This window comes from Rhincodon typus, chromosome 40 (assembly GCF_021869965.1).
Source record: "Rhincodon typus isolate 14 chromosome 40, sRhiTyp1.1, whole genome shotgun sequence".
Classification (NCBI taxonomy): domain Eukaryota; kingdom Metazoa; phylum Chordata; class Chondrichthyes; order Orectolobiformes; family Rhincodontidae; genus Rhincodon; species Rhincodon typus.
Genome location: NC_063371.1, coordinates 7,473,297 through 7,488,128, shown reverse-complemented (window position 1 = coordinate 7,488,128; position 14,832 = coordinate 7,473,297). Strand labels below are relative to the sequence as shown.

Below are 14,832 nucleotides of genomic sequence, written 5' to 3'. Positions count from 1 at the left end.
GTATAAAATGTTGGTTAGAACAAAGCTAGAATGCTGGCTGCAGGTGTGGAGCCCACAAAAGATGAGAGGTGACTGCAGTGGAGAGGAGATTTACCAGGGTGTTAATTGCACTGGAGCTTCAGCTACGCAGACAGATTGATTTTTAAACTGGGCTTGTTTTCCATTGTAGAGCATAAGAGATTGGAGAAGGGATGTGATGCAAGATGCATAAAATTGAGGAGCATGGTGAGCAATAAAGAAAAAATGTACCTGATGGAGGGATCAATGACCTGAGGGCACAGATTCTAATAGAAGGATGAGGAGGTTTGTAAGAATCCTGCCAGTGCAGATAGTAGCCATTCAACCCAGTAAGTCCGCACTGACCCTTCAAAGAGCGCACACCCCACCCACACTATCCCTTCAAACCCCACATTCACTTGGGCCAATCCACCTGACCTGCACATCTCGAGTGTGGTAGGAAACCTACACGGACAGTCAGCCATGGCTGCAATCAAACCCAGTTCCCTGGAGTTGAGGCAATGGTGCTAACCACGAAGCCACCATGCCTTTTACTGGTTACAATTAAGAGTCATATGGCATGGAAACAGACCCTTTGTTCTTACCAGTCCAGACTGACCATAATCTCAAATTAAACTAGTCCCACCTGCCTGCTCTGAGCCCATATCCCTCCCAATCTCTCCTGTTGATGTAGCTATTGAAGTGCCTTTTAAAGGTTATAATTGTACCTACATCCACCACTTCTGCACCCAGACGGTAATGGGAAGCGTGAACTCTCTTGATGTTGGAGTGGGAGAAACAAAAAGGCTCATAACTACTTCAGTATTTAGATGTATACTTGCAGTGCTAAGGCACACAAGGCAATGAGCAAAGTGCTGGAAGATGGGATTGGAAGAGTGAGGTGCTTATTTTTAACCAGCCTTTACATGTGTTGCAGCTTTTTCTGACTGTAACTCCGGTTATGAGAAGGCTTTCTCACGTGGCTAACTAAGGGAGTTGATGTCTCAATCTGTAGAGCCCATTTTTGAAATGTCTAATGCATAAATTTAACAACTGTAATTGCAGTATGAAGAAAGCCAGCAAGAAATGTCAATGTTAAGTTTCTATAGTAATAGGAAACTGCATTGCTGCCCGCACTCTTCAAAAAAGGATGCCAGAAAGAAGGAAAAAATATACAGCATTTGGTTTAACACATTTATTGGGAAAAGTTGGAAACACTGATGGTAAAAGGACACCAAAATGAATGTCAACTCGCAGACTTGACATCGTTTATCTGAAAAGTAAAATTAATGGAACAAGTCAGTGGAGTATGTAGGGGGCGGGGGGGTAAATATGTGCTTTGTTTTGGAACGCAAAAAGTTGATTACATGTTGAGATGCTACAAGCCTGTGGGATTAGAGTACCCATAAACATGAATCACAAAGCAAGGAAGCAGGAATGGAATAAATTTTTAAGGCATTGTTGATCGCTTATGGCAAGGGGACTGCAGCTGACATGAAGGGAAATCCTGCTCTCAACTTCACAGCAGTGGTGAGACCTCATGTAGTGTCTTCGACTGATGAAGAGTTCTGCATGCAGTGAATGTTGATCGGGGAACCCTTTGGGGCATCCTGGTCTACTCCTCCACTCCCGGTCTACTCCTCCACTCCCAAACATCCTACAGCACCCTCCCATGGAATCAGAAGGTGTCACATCTATCTGCTTCCGTCATTCCTCATCACCCAAGCCGCCAGACACACCTTACAGGTGAAGCAGCAGCACTTGACTCAATCTAGTCTACTGTCGTCATTGTTGGTAACAGGGTGGCCTCTGTAGTGGGGAGACCAAATGCAGATGAGGCAAACGTTTTGAGGAACACTGAAAATTAACTCGAGTTTTCACTTGGCTGTCACTTAATCATGCAACCATGTTTCCTGGCCTATGTCTCAGTCTTGGGCTTGCAGCAGTGCCACAACAAAGCTCAGTGCAAGTTGAAAGAACAGCATCTCATTTTCTGCTGTGGAACCCTGCACCCCTACAGGACACAACACCAAGTTCAATATTTTACAGCTTGAGCTCCATTTTGTGTCTTTCTCCCACTCTGACACACCAGGCCTTGTCAGCATGTGAGCTGCTTTCACCACAGCCAACCCATTTTCATCCACTAATGATCTCCGCCTGCAGCTTTTATTTCTCCCTCGTTCATCACTATCCATTCCTTTGCCTGCCCAACTGCTGTTCTTTCTCTAAAGGCTCGATCTACCTATCATTAATTTGAAACTGCACCCCACCCAAGCTCTTAATCTTCAGCGTAAAATCATGTTGAAAGCATTGAGTCAGTCTTTTTTTTTTAACTACGGAACTGCTGAGTTTCTCCAGCTATTTGTGTTTTTGTTTTTGTTTCAGATTTCCAACATCTGCTGTCTGCTTTTTTGATCACTTGGCTCGTTGCTGGGATTAGGGGTTTCTCTTCTGAGTCAAAGTTGTATACTCAACCAAGTTTACAAAGTTGAGAGGTGATCTCACTTAAATAGAAGATTTTTGAGGGGACTTGCCAGAGTCCTAGGTCTGAGAATGAGGTCATGAAGCTGAAAGAGAGCAGATTTGGGGAAAAGACAGGCAATTGACAGGGTGTCATCACAATATGTGAAAGAAAATGGCTTCATTGGAAACGTCAAGTAAAAAAGCAAGGTCACACAACAATGATCAGACTTCTCACTTCTGGGCAAATTGCGAAAGTGACACTCATCAACATTAAAACCATGCAATTCACAACAATACCTTGATTCACAACTCAGTCATTTTTTTCCCTGTAGGCACCACCAGCTCCACTTGTCTTTAATGAGTTCAGCATTTTTGTCAATAATTTTTTTATGACACCTCAAACTTTGTAGCCATTTCCTATGTCCTGCAGTTCTAATTTAACCTGAAATTCTGCTCAGGATTCATTAACATTCGATATATAAAAGAAGAATTTGGTAATAATTGCGAAATTAGGAGTGAGAAACTGAATTGGGCACTCAAGCTGTGGATGGTGCTAAGTAAAGGTGCGGACTTGAAGATCACCAAGATAAACAGACTGTGGATGCTCGTGATAGATAGCTTTCCCATTTGCCCAATTGCTGAACAACATTAATATCAAGTATGACCTGAATACGTGCACACCCTTGCTTAGTGATAATACTTGGGCAAGCGGAGAATTGAAAAATAGTCTGACAGAACTATAAATATTTAAGTAAGATTTCAGTCAGTTCTTCTGAGGATATTTTAACTAGATAAGACATTGAGTACGTATCCATGGCCACATGACTCTCGATAAAACCTAATGGTGCCTTGTGCTTATAAGAAAATGTTCAACAATATCACAAAATATGATGCCCCACTATGATAGACGATATGGTGTAAATGACGAACATAAAATTGTATAACACAAATTGTTGGATAGTTCATTATTGAGGAGTTAGACAAATTGATGAATATATTCTATCAAAACATAGAGATTATCAGCAAGTTTGATTGTGAATTGTCAACAACTGTACATCTGTCTGCACCACATATGCAAAATTTGTATAATTTACTGGTGAACTCTGAAACAAAGAAGATTGTTCTGAAGCTTTCTATTCATAAATGCTACATTCATCTGAATTATCTTACATCTGGTTGCACATTGTGAAATTGGGAACAGAAAAAAAACCAGGTCCAAGATCCCACTAACTTGTGAACAATATAATTTTACTCATTATGTGGAAGACAAATTAACAGATATCCCAGTAAAGGGGATAGTCAGTAAAGAACTGTACTTCAAAAACTTAATTCAACAACATTCCAGCAGTTATTTTCCCAAAAGAACCATTTCAATCACATTTTAGGACCAAATTTAATATATCTATGGCAAATATTCACAAACCTATAATTTTAACGTATCTGTAAAGTGACTAATTCATGTATTATTCATTGATATTCCACACGGTCATCATTCAGAACCAAAGAGTTCAAGTAGTTGATACGAACATTTCTTCTTACAAGAGCAGGGCCACGTTCTTTGGGAACTGGGCCGACTGATCCTTTATCCGTTCACCTTCAGGACAGATTACTGAAGGTGCTGGGAATATGGTTTCGAGGGGCCAGGGTCTGTACAAAAACTTGGGAGACACACATCAGCAAAGCGAGGCACAAACAGGGCTTATGGGAGCACTGCTCCCTTTCCATTACAGGTAAAAACCTGGTCATCAGGTGTGAGGTACTCTCAGTATTGCTGAGAAGTCTGGCTCATTCCCTGAACCTGCGCTTTCGTCTGGAGGTCAAAGATGGACCATGTCCACAGGTGCATCATGTACAAATCTCGAGATAAGAGGGGGGAAACCGTACCCATTATCCTCATCCTGATGGCCACCTTTGTGTGTGGCCACATCAAGCTTGTGCGTAGACCTTCGGTATGCAAATGCCAAATCTCACTATGTTCTGAGGTTCAACTTGTGAAGGACAGGTCTGGCTGAGGCACCACGGAACACTCCAAGTAGTTGGACCATTCCGTATTGTCAGTCCTTTGTAGAGAACTCTGGAAATAAAAACACCTTTGACCACAAGTCCAGCAGGAAGAGGTCAGCACGTAGCATCTTTGAGACCCTGCGTGAAAAGGAGAGGGTGGGTTCTGTCGTATAGTTCCCTGAGCAGACTGTCAAAATCATCTGGCAGAATACCTCATTGCCAGAACTTTCCAATAAGCACAAGATATAGCTGGGCTGGTGGTGAGAAGGGCATTGCCTGTCAGAACTTTCATGCATACCCAGTATCTGTGCCATGTCACATGCTGTCCTTGAAGAGGCTGCACTGGCGAGTAGACTGTCACACATCTTCTGGAATGTGCCTTTGCAAAAAATGGTCTGGAGAGAGATGATATGGTTTTTGTTATGGTTCGTCCCGAGCAGCTCCGGGACCCAGCACTCTATGCTCCATGGACTGTTCCCTCGGATACACGCTGAGACAAAAATTGACTGCGCCTCTCGAACAACAACTCGGTGAAAGACGCTCTTTGGTCTGCCCAAAATTTGTTGGTCTTCCAGAGGCAGGAGTTGACCTCGACCAAGGGTTGCAGACTAGCACATTCTGAAGTCCAGAACTACGTGCTGTGGGATGCACTGAAGCTTGGAGCTGCCACCGCCAAGGCACAGTGGGGAGGCACCACCATCAAAAGTCTTTCTGCTGAAGTACAATGGGGGTTCATTCAGTTATCAGACCGTCCTTGTGCCTTAATGTATTTAAACATAGTCACGTATAAGTAAGAAATGCCTTGGTTTTTCCTCAACCTGCAGGGAATGCTAAATTCCAATATTTGTTTATTTTCATGTGCAAAGACTGTACAAAATGCTTCAGCAACTATGTACTCATATCAATTTTTTTAATGAATAAAGTATGTTTTTGCAATACATTGAAAAAATTTCTCTGACTGCAGTTTCAGTTCAAAATTTACAGAGGTAATATCAGAGGTTCAGTCCCAGGCATTTAAAAGCATGGGGATCAATGGCAGAGTAATTAAAATGGGGGTTGCACAAGAGGGAACAATTGGAGGAATGCAAAGATCTTGGATGTTTATCAGATTGAAGAAGGTGAAAAGGCGTGGAAAGAATTTCAATCTGCGTGAGAATTTTAAAATTAGGGCTCTGCTAGACTGGGACCGAATGCAACTCGGCGAGCACAGCAGCATAATCAAAAACCCATCAAACCTTGCTTTGCCATTCAGTGCAATCATGCCTAATCTCAATTCCCTTACTTTCTTAATTTCCTGAAAGATAAAATGCGATTGACCTCAGCCTTAAATGTGTTCAGTGATAATGTACCCAAAGCCCTGTGCATGGACAATTCCAAAAATTCACAATGTTTGATTGAACATTTCTCCTTATCTGAGACACAAATGATCATACCCTTTATCAACAGATTCCCCATCCAGGAGAAACACTCTCTCAATGTCGAGTCTGTCAAGCACATCAGAATTTTCTTTAGTTTAATGAGATTACCTCCCCAGATATTTTGTGTCCACTTAACTAACTTCTTATTCAAACAACCTTCTCAACTGATGAGCCAATATACTGAATCTGGAGCTGGTCTTTGTGATGGAGACAATACGCATTAAGAAGGTCAACCCAGTTAGGTAACGAAGAACAGTGCAAACAATAACAGAAAATCTTGGAAAAACTCACCAGGTCTGGCAGCCTGTGTGGAGACAGACGCTTTTAACATTTTGAGTTCAATATTACTCTTCCTCAGAACTGCTGTTGAAAATTGTCAGCAAATATGAGTAATTTTTCCAATTCTGAACGAGATCTGAAAGTAGCATCAACGACATCATCACTGAGTTAGAGAAAGAATTGTAAGTGGGGGTCTTATTAGGTCTGGAACAAAGAATATTCCATATTTCAATGCTGGGTTCGCACTTTAATCTCACTGTTCCCTATTGCACCACTTAATATCACTTGTCTTCTGGACGAATAGTAATCTCTCCAGATCTCTCGACTTTAGCAATTTTCTCCCTCATATTTTTGATATATTTTCCAGTGATCTCTGCTTCTTTTCTCCTGTGAAATTCAGAGTCTGCAAGAAAAATTCTGCTCAGTGCAGTCATTGACTGCTTTGTCTTCATTCTTAAAACCATAAGACTATTTAAAAGAGAAACAGGAGTAGGCCATTCGGCCCCTCGAGTCTGCTGCACCACTCGATGGGATCATGATTGATCTGACACTCCTCACATCCACTTTCCTGCCTTTTCCCTAAAACCCTTGATACCCCTACTGATCAAGAATCCATCTGAGCCTGAAATATAGGGTTCTGTGGCACACTGGTAGTGTCCCCACCTCTGAGCCAGGAGACCCAGGTTCACGTTCCACCTGCTCCAGTAAGAGGCAGGCAAACTGAGACCCAGCGTAGTTACCCATAGCCACACTTTTGACACAGGCAAGCTGAATGAGATGAATTGAGGAAGTGAGGACAAACTCAGCAAGACAAAGGAGGGTGGTGACGCATGGAGACACTTCATGCCTCCTTTCAAGAAAGAACATAGGGCCTTCAAACCATCCAGATATAGGATGTACAGATATGGGATAGCAATCCTTTCGAAAAGAAGACATCAAGGGTCAGAAAACTGGAAATTGCAGAACCAATGTAAAGCAGCAGAAGATTTATGCATGAAAATACGGAGAGACTGAATCAAGGAGAGAAAAAAATCAGTCAAGACAGGAAGCAATAGAATTATTGGTCAAGTAGAAGCTGAAATGATGGGTCTGCCAGGCCCATCCTGTTGCGTATTTTGGGAAGCAGGCAGATGCGAGCTATGCGTGATTCTGGGACAATGGGGTTGGAAGCTGTGGAGGTGAGATTTCCAGAGGATATAAGGTGAGTGACAGCCCTGGAAATAAACAGTTTGACATTCAGCATTGGAGTCATGATCTAGAGAAGATAAGATGAAGTGTTATGACAGTTGGTACAGAGCCTCTGCAGGACAGACTATCATCGTGCCAGGTCACAGCAGAAACTCATCAGCAGGTTTGGTAATCAAGTCGGAATTGGATACGAGAGAATGGGGTGCAGCAAGTTCAGAGGGAGACAAGTTGGAGTGAGAGAAAGGAGCAATTAAGGCAGCTGATGTCACATCAGCTGTTCTCAGTAAAGAGGTCAAATGCAGGTAAAAGGCCAGAAGAAAGGGACCAGGTGGATGGTGAGGATTGTACATGGGTGACAGGATCTGTGCAGCAAGGAGACTCCTATGCAAAGAAGAGGGCACAGAGACAAAGACAGTGGAAGGAGAGTTTAGCATCATGTCATGCCCGAATTTCATTGAAGATGGAGCCGAAAAAGAAAAGGCAAAGTCCTTTGCTGAGCACAGATCTTCTAGCATAAAAGAGGAAAGGTCAGAGGATATGGTGAATACGTGGCAAGTTGGATTGGATGAAGAAATGCAGTCAGACTGAGGGAGAGGAAGGATTAGTACCCTTGCGATTTTGGAGCTTGTTTTCCTGAACAACAGAAAGGATGAGACAAAGTTTCTTGTTAAAGCATCAAATGAGACAAAGAATGAATGATACTGATGCCCAGGACAGCTATGAGATAGTGTGGTGTCATGTTGATCGAGACGGAGGTCAAGAGTGTGCATGAGGCAGCATATGACACTCAGTTGCAAACAGTCTGGTTCTGCTGTAGCCAGTGGCAGGAATGAGGTTTATGGCAGGAAGACTGAGCTCATTGCAGAGACTGATGATAGCGCTTGTTCCCAACATTTAATTGCAAAAAAAATTCTGTGAATTCAATACTTGATGTCAGGCAGGAACTGCAACAATCACAGAGAGTAGAAGCATCGAAAACTATGGTGAGGTGGAGCTTGGTGTTGTTGACGGATGTATTGAACCTGAGTATTTTCAATAATGTTACAGTTCTTGGGGAGGAGTCAGGGCAAGGATGGCCCCTTGAGGGGCTTTCACCAACCAAGAACCATCCTTCCGTCATGCCACGAGGGATAGATAATCAGTAAAATTATATTTGTGGCTAACCCTGGTTTTAAATAATTTATAAACTTGAATTGGAGCATCACTTTCCTGTTAGATGAATGGTCCGTTATTTTGCTTGAGTTAAACTTGAATACATGCTTTGTATTCCTTAAAAATGTAGCTTTCTTTTGATTGCATTGCAACATCTTTGTACTATGAAAAACAGATTGCTCATGTTACAGGAATCTCATTTGCATTGATATACAAACTTTACAACAGATAAGAGGAACGAAATTATAGACTCATAAATGATATTTATTGGTTTTATTCAAATTGCAAGTCAAGTTGGGGTCTGACCTCTATCTATACAAATTCACCTTTGAACAGATATATATGCAGGCACAGACTGCTTTATTTGAGAGGATCAACAAACATATTTTAAGACCAGTCTAGGATAATTCCAGGGTAAAGTAGCCATCTGTTAAATTATTTAGTTTGTACTAGGAACTGAATTGTATTTACATTCAAAACATCTGAAATATCAACATTGGAGATGGCACGTTGCAGTAAATTCAACAAACCTATGCACAGACCTGGCCCAAGTTGATGCAAGAACTACAGGTTTAAGTGGCATTAATAGTTAAATATCCAGCAAATTTTTAAAAAATTGTAATTAACCTTATTCCCAGTCCTGCTGATTTTCAATACACAAGGCTGACTGCAATTCAACCTATTTTGTCAGCAGGTCATTTCACTAACTGGAGACATTAGTTTTTTGCTATTTTGTTCAAAAGTTATCAAACATTATATATTTAAGGCTTCAAATTCAACACTGTAAAGTATGGATGAAGTGTTCTCAAGAATTTACTTGTATTTCCAATGCACTGGCAACAAACAGAAGCAATCATGACAGCAAATAAACATACTTGAACATATTAAATTCCAAGAATGACTACAGATGCAAATGTAAGGAAAATTTTGTATTTGCAGGTTCAAAAGATTCCAAAAAATCACTTTGCGTTATGTGTTTATGCATCCTTCCCACTATGCGCATTGGACTTGGCATTATCATCTATGCCTACGTCTCACGAACGAATTGAAAAAAATGCCCAACGACACTTGGATCCCGAACGACAATGTATTGGACTGTTGGATGAATTTAGACTTCAGAAAAAATAAATGCTCTCAGGAGAAAGATGCTTGGAAGAGTGAGCAAAGGGCCTTGAAATCGCTTCAGACATTGAACAAAATCATGTACGAAAAGCAATGCTGATTCCAACCATGTTAACAAATAAAATTGTATGAAAGTGGAGGAAAAGGCAATCTTATTTGTAACACAATGAGAAACTAGAACACATTGAGATAAGGTATCAACAATATAGGCAGAAAGAGGGAAAACGTTCTGCTGAGCTAATATGAGCATCTTGGGTTTAAATTGTAAGGCACAAACAAATTGATGATAATCTTGGATTACTGTATTCGCCATGAGCTACCTGGCACAGGATCAACGAGATTAAAGACATATACATGTGACTCAAAGATTGGTGTGGGAAAAACGGGTTCAAATTCATGGGATATTGGCACCAGTGGTGGGGAAGCACCATAAGATCATAAGTTATCGGAGCAGAATTAGCCCACTGTGTCTGCTCTGTCATTCAATTGTGGCTGATATGTTTCTCAAACCCATTCTACTTCCTTCTCCCCATAACCTTTGATCACTGTACTAATCAAGAATCTACCTCTGTCTTAAAGAGACACAATGACTTTGCCTCCACAGCTACTCACTGAAGTTTAGAAGAATGAGAGGTGATGTCATTGAAACATATCAGATTCTTAAAGTGCTGGACAGGGTAATTCCTGCAAGGATATCTACTCTCATGAGACAGTCGAGGACTAGAGGGCATAGTCTCAGAATAAAGGAATGTCAACTGAAGACTGATTTGAACAAGAATTTCTTCTCTCAGAAGGTTGCAAATCTTCAGAATTCCTTGCCACAGAGAGCAGTTCTTATGGAGGCATTTTCTAATCAACCTGTTCAGAGAGGTTATTACTGGAGCAGGTGGAACGTGAACCTGGGTCTCCTGGCTCAGAGGTAGGGACACTACCAGTGTGCCACAGAACCCTATATTTAAGGCTCAAATGGATTCTTGATCAGTAGGGGTATCAAGGGTTTTGGGTAAAGGGCAGGAAAGTGGATGTGCGGAGTGTCAGATCAATCATGATCCCATCAACAGACTCGAAGGACCGAATGGCCTACTCCTGTTCCTCTTTCGAATGGTCTTATGGTTTTAAGAATGAAGACAAAGAAGACAAAGAAGACAAAACGACTGCACTGAGCAGAATTTTTCTTGCAGACTCCGAATTTCACAGGAGAAAAGAAGCAGAGATCGCTGGAAAATATATCGAAAATATAAGGGAGAAAATTGCTAAAGTCGGGAGATCTGGAGAGATTACTATTCGTCCAGAAGACAAGTGATATTAAGAGGTGCAATAGGGAACAGAGAGATTAAAGCGGCGAACCCAGTACTGAAATGCCTTTTTTTTTGGCCTGAAAGCAAACAGAATGAATAATTCTAGCAGCTTAAAGTAACAGAAAGCTCCGGCATCTATTTTCATGTTCGACAGGTTGGGGAGAGGTGGTGCCCTCTGATGGTGTCAAAAAGCTCATTGCGTCCTATTCAACCTTCCCTGTCCTGACTCCAGTTGGCCAAGTCTCCAACTGATGCGGGACAAGCAGCGATGCCCGGTTTCTGCCCCTCGCAATAAAGAACAACGGACCAATTTAACTGCCCGAACTCCCCCCAGATGGAGGGAAGGGTAAAAGAGATGGTGGGTAAAGTGTCTAAAATGGCGCGTGACAGCCAACGGTTGCTATCTTACAGGGGAGTGAGATTACCGTTGTTTACGGTGGCGACAGAATGAAAAAAAAGTAAACAATACTGGCCATGTATAAGCACCTCACCTGTCGCCAAAGGGAAAACTAAACTCACGCAATGTGAAACGATGCCCGTGGAGGACGGAGGATTTCCCGTTCCCATGGAGACCGTTGGGCTTTGACCCGGAAGGCGAATTCATGGCGGCCGGAGGTCAAGTTCGAGTGTCATCCGGCGGCGAAGGCATCGCCGAGCAGCCATGGCGGATGTGACTGCTCGTAGCCTGCAGTATGAGTACAAAGCGGTGAGTGCTGCCGGTGTTGAGGATCGTTAACCCTCGGTTTGATCCCCTGGAAGGGCTGGACACAGTCGGGCGCGGGTTTGCTCTGCCTGAGCTGAATTGGGCGAGTATAATGCCACTATTAAGCACGCCGCCAGGTTGAGGCCTGGCCTTTGCTGTGGTGAATGCGACATGAGAACTGGGTTGGCATCTCTGTTGAGCTGAAATCAGAAAATTGAAAGGATCTCCAGGCAACCTAAGAACAAGTGTCTAGATCCCTTGTCATTGTTATGGAATTGTTTCCAATGGCTTTTTATTTTCATTCTTTGACTTAAATGAGTACACAATTTATGCCCCAATTCCATTCCACAACAAAAATTAGTATTGTGCAATTTTGAAATCAAATTCTCGACAAAAACGAATGCTGGTCTTTTTTTGGAAATGCTAATTGACCTTCAACTTCTCATGAAAATCCTCTAAAATCAGTAATTTTGGAGGGGATACAGGGAAATACTGTTAATTCCCAACTTTGCTCAAGGACTGGAAATTTTGCATGGTTTACACATGAGTGCAATACTGACAAGTTTGTGCAAACCACTCCACGTTAGAATAAGATTAGTTTCTTCATTCTTTTTGCAGAACTCCAACCTTGTATTGCAAGCAGATCGTTCATTGATCGACCGAACAAGACGAGATGAGCCCACAGGAGAAGTGCTGTCTCTGGTTGGAAAGCTCGAAGGGTCCCGAATGGGAGACAAAGCTCAGAGAACAAAACCACAGTTGCAGGAAGAAAGACGAGCAAAGTAAGGACGTGTGTTGTCAAATGTCACAGTTTATTTGGAGTTGGGAGCAGAGTCATACTAACAAGCTATCTTTATAAGCTGAAAAAGATTCATCCTGAATGATAAAATGTTTTTGGTTAAATGCAGGTAAACAGACAAGGTGGGTCAATCAGTTCAAAGCACTTGATATTTTTGTTTACTGAAAAATTTTAATGCTTCACAATGAGCAAAGTTGTCAGACTAAACAAGAAATTGAGACCTGAGGTGATATTAAAATAATCATTGCACCTCATGGTGGGAAACATATGATTTTGGTGTATGCTGTTATTTAATGTAAGCAACATTATGAACATTTACAAGCATTTGTTTCTCAACAGTCCACATTCTGGTCTTTACATTCCAAAGATTACATCTTGCTCTTAACTCAAAAGAACCGTGAAGGTTCAGAACAATTATCTACTCATTCATAGGATAGACAGGTTTTCGGTGTCTCAGGGAATTGAGGGATGTGGGGAATTGGCAAAAGAGTGGGTCACTCCACAAAGCGACCAGTCCAGTCCAGCTCCTGTCTGTCATTTTCAGTGGTGTGCTGAAGTGCCAAGGTTTTCTTTACTCTGTATAACAGTAGTTGAGAGAGGTTTGCAGTTGAGCATGTCAAATTTCAGTCCTTTGGAGCTTCCTATTCCGAACAGGGGAGATTATTTGTAGTCGGATTGCTGGGCACTTTTCAACCAATCTTTTAGAATGGTGGTTTTGTGCACAAATATATATTTGTGCTCTGGTTAAGTGAGAATTCTTATTTTAATTTCTTGGCTGTTAAAATGTTTTGAATTCTGTCTCATGCAGAAGGAGAAAGCGTGATGAAGACCGACATGACATGAACAAAATGAGGGGATACACTTTGTTGTCAGAGGGCATTGATGAAATGGTTGGAATTGTGTACAAACCCAAAACAAAGGAGACCAGAGAGACCTACGAGGTGCTGCTCAGTTTCATTCAGGCTGCACTTGGTGACCAGGTGAGAGTCTCCAGTGAAAAAATATCCCAGACAGATCCACTGCTACCAAAAGCAATGGATGTAATTGATCCCTTTAATGATTAACTAATTTTAAGATCTACCACATCACAGAGACAGGATGCCATTTTATGCAAAGGGGAAGACTTCCATTTGTCTTGACTTGTTTCTTGGGATGTTAATGTTTCAGCACTTCCACTGCATGCATTTATCTTCCTTTAGGTTCTTTTACTTTTAACCTGATTTGTACCTGAGGCTTAGTCAAAGTTGATTGACTCCTTTCCTTTGATTTCTTTGACCCTTGCTCTTTGAGGCCATCCATACCACGGCCAGTGTGGAAGCAGGCCATTCAGCCTATCGAGGCCATACCAACCCTCCAAAGAGCATCCTACTGAGATCCATCCCATCCCTGTAACCTTGCATTTCCCATGGCTAACCCACCTAGTTGCACATCCCTGGACACTTTGGGCAATTTAGCATAGCCAGTCTACCTAACCTGCACATCTTTGGACTGTGGGCAGAAACCAGAGCACCTGGAGGAAACCCAGACAGACACAGGGAGAATGTGCAAATTCCATACAGACAGTTGCCCAAGGCTGGAATTGAACCCGGGTCTCTGGCAGTGTGAGGCAGCAGCGCTAACCACTGAGCTAACATGCTGATTTGCCTGGTGTACTTCCATATGAAAGATGCATGTGTCATAGACAGCGTGAGCAGTAATTCATCAATGATCACTTTAGAGGTTGAACAAGAAAGGTAAATTTGTTACACGGTGACATGTATTGCATCTTCATTAGCTGGCAATTTTTCTATATTGGTTGGGTTTTTCTTTCTAGCCACGTGATATTCTCTGTGGAGCAGCAGATGAGGTCCTCGCTGTGCTGAAAAATGATAAACTGCGTGACAAAGAGCGACGGAAGGAAATAGAAATGCTCTTGGGACAGTTGGAGGATACCCGTTACCATGTACTGGTGAATCTAGGAAAGAAAATCAGTGACTACGGAGGAGACAAAGAAGTGCAGAATATGGGTATGCAGGACAAACAGTTAAAGGCTGAAGCGTCGCATCAATAGGCCATTGAAGTGCCAATAAAGTACTGTTTTGTTTTGTTTTGTATTATCTTAACTTCCCCACTATTTTCCCTAACCCTACCCCAGATGGATTAGAATAATTTGTCCCCTTCATTGCATGGAAGAGTTCAGTCATTTCAGACTTCTCTTGATGCCACAGTTTGGACAGAGGTTTGAAAACCAAGAAGCCTCTGCTAAAATATTTGATTTCTTTGTCCCAGTATGTGGGAAAAGTTTCACTCATGGAATGACCTTGTCTGCCCACCCTTTTGATTAAATTAGATTAATTTGCCATTTTAATGTTCAACAGGAGCCGTTCCTATGAAATGCAACCTAGCCCTTCTTCCCTTGGCTGCTTGTGT

General features: G+C 42.0%; 1 protein-coding gene and 1 long non-coding RNA gene across 2 annotated transcripts in view; one reads left to right on the top strand and one right to left on the bottom strand.

Annotated features, from left to right (window-relative positions):
• Nucleotides 1-1,183: 1,183 nt before the first annotated feature.
• LOC125487334 lies at nt 1,184-11,507 on the bottom strand. Its single transcript, XR_007265821.1, has 3 exons — nt 11,413-11,507; nt 6,174-6,297; nt 1,184-5,178 (listed from the first exon to the last, which is right to left on the bottom strand). It is a non-coding gene; the product is annotated as an uncharacterized LOC125487334 (long non-coding RNA).
• snrnp200 (small nuclear ribonucleoprotein 200 (U5)) overlaps nt 11,458-14,832 on the top strand; it is a 34,765-nt gene continuing 31,390 nt past the window's right edge. The window contains exons 1-4 of the mRNA XM_048618532.1: nt 11,458-11,627; nt 12,243-12,406; nt 13,232-13,403; nt 14,237-14,429. Coding sequence (XP_048474489.1) covers nt 11,583-11,627; nt 12,243-12,406; nt 13,232-13,403; nt 14,237-14,429 — 574 coding nt within the window. The 5' untranslated portion in view covers nt 11,458-11,582. The remainder of the gene's footprint in view (nt 11,628-12,242; nt 12,407-13,231; nt 13,404-14,236; nt 14,430-14,832) is intronic.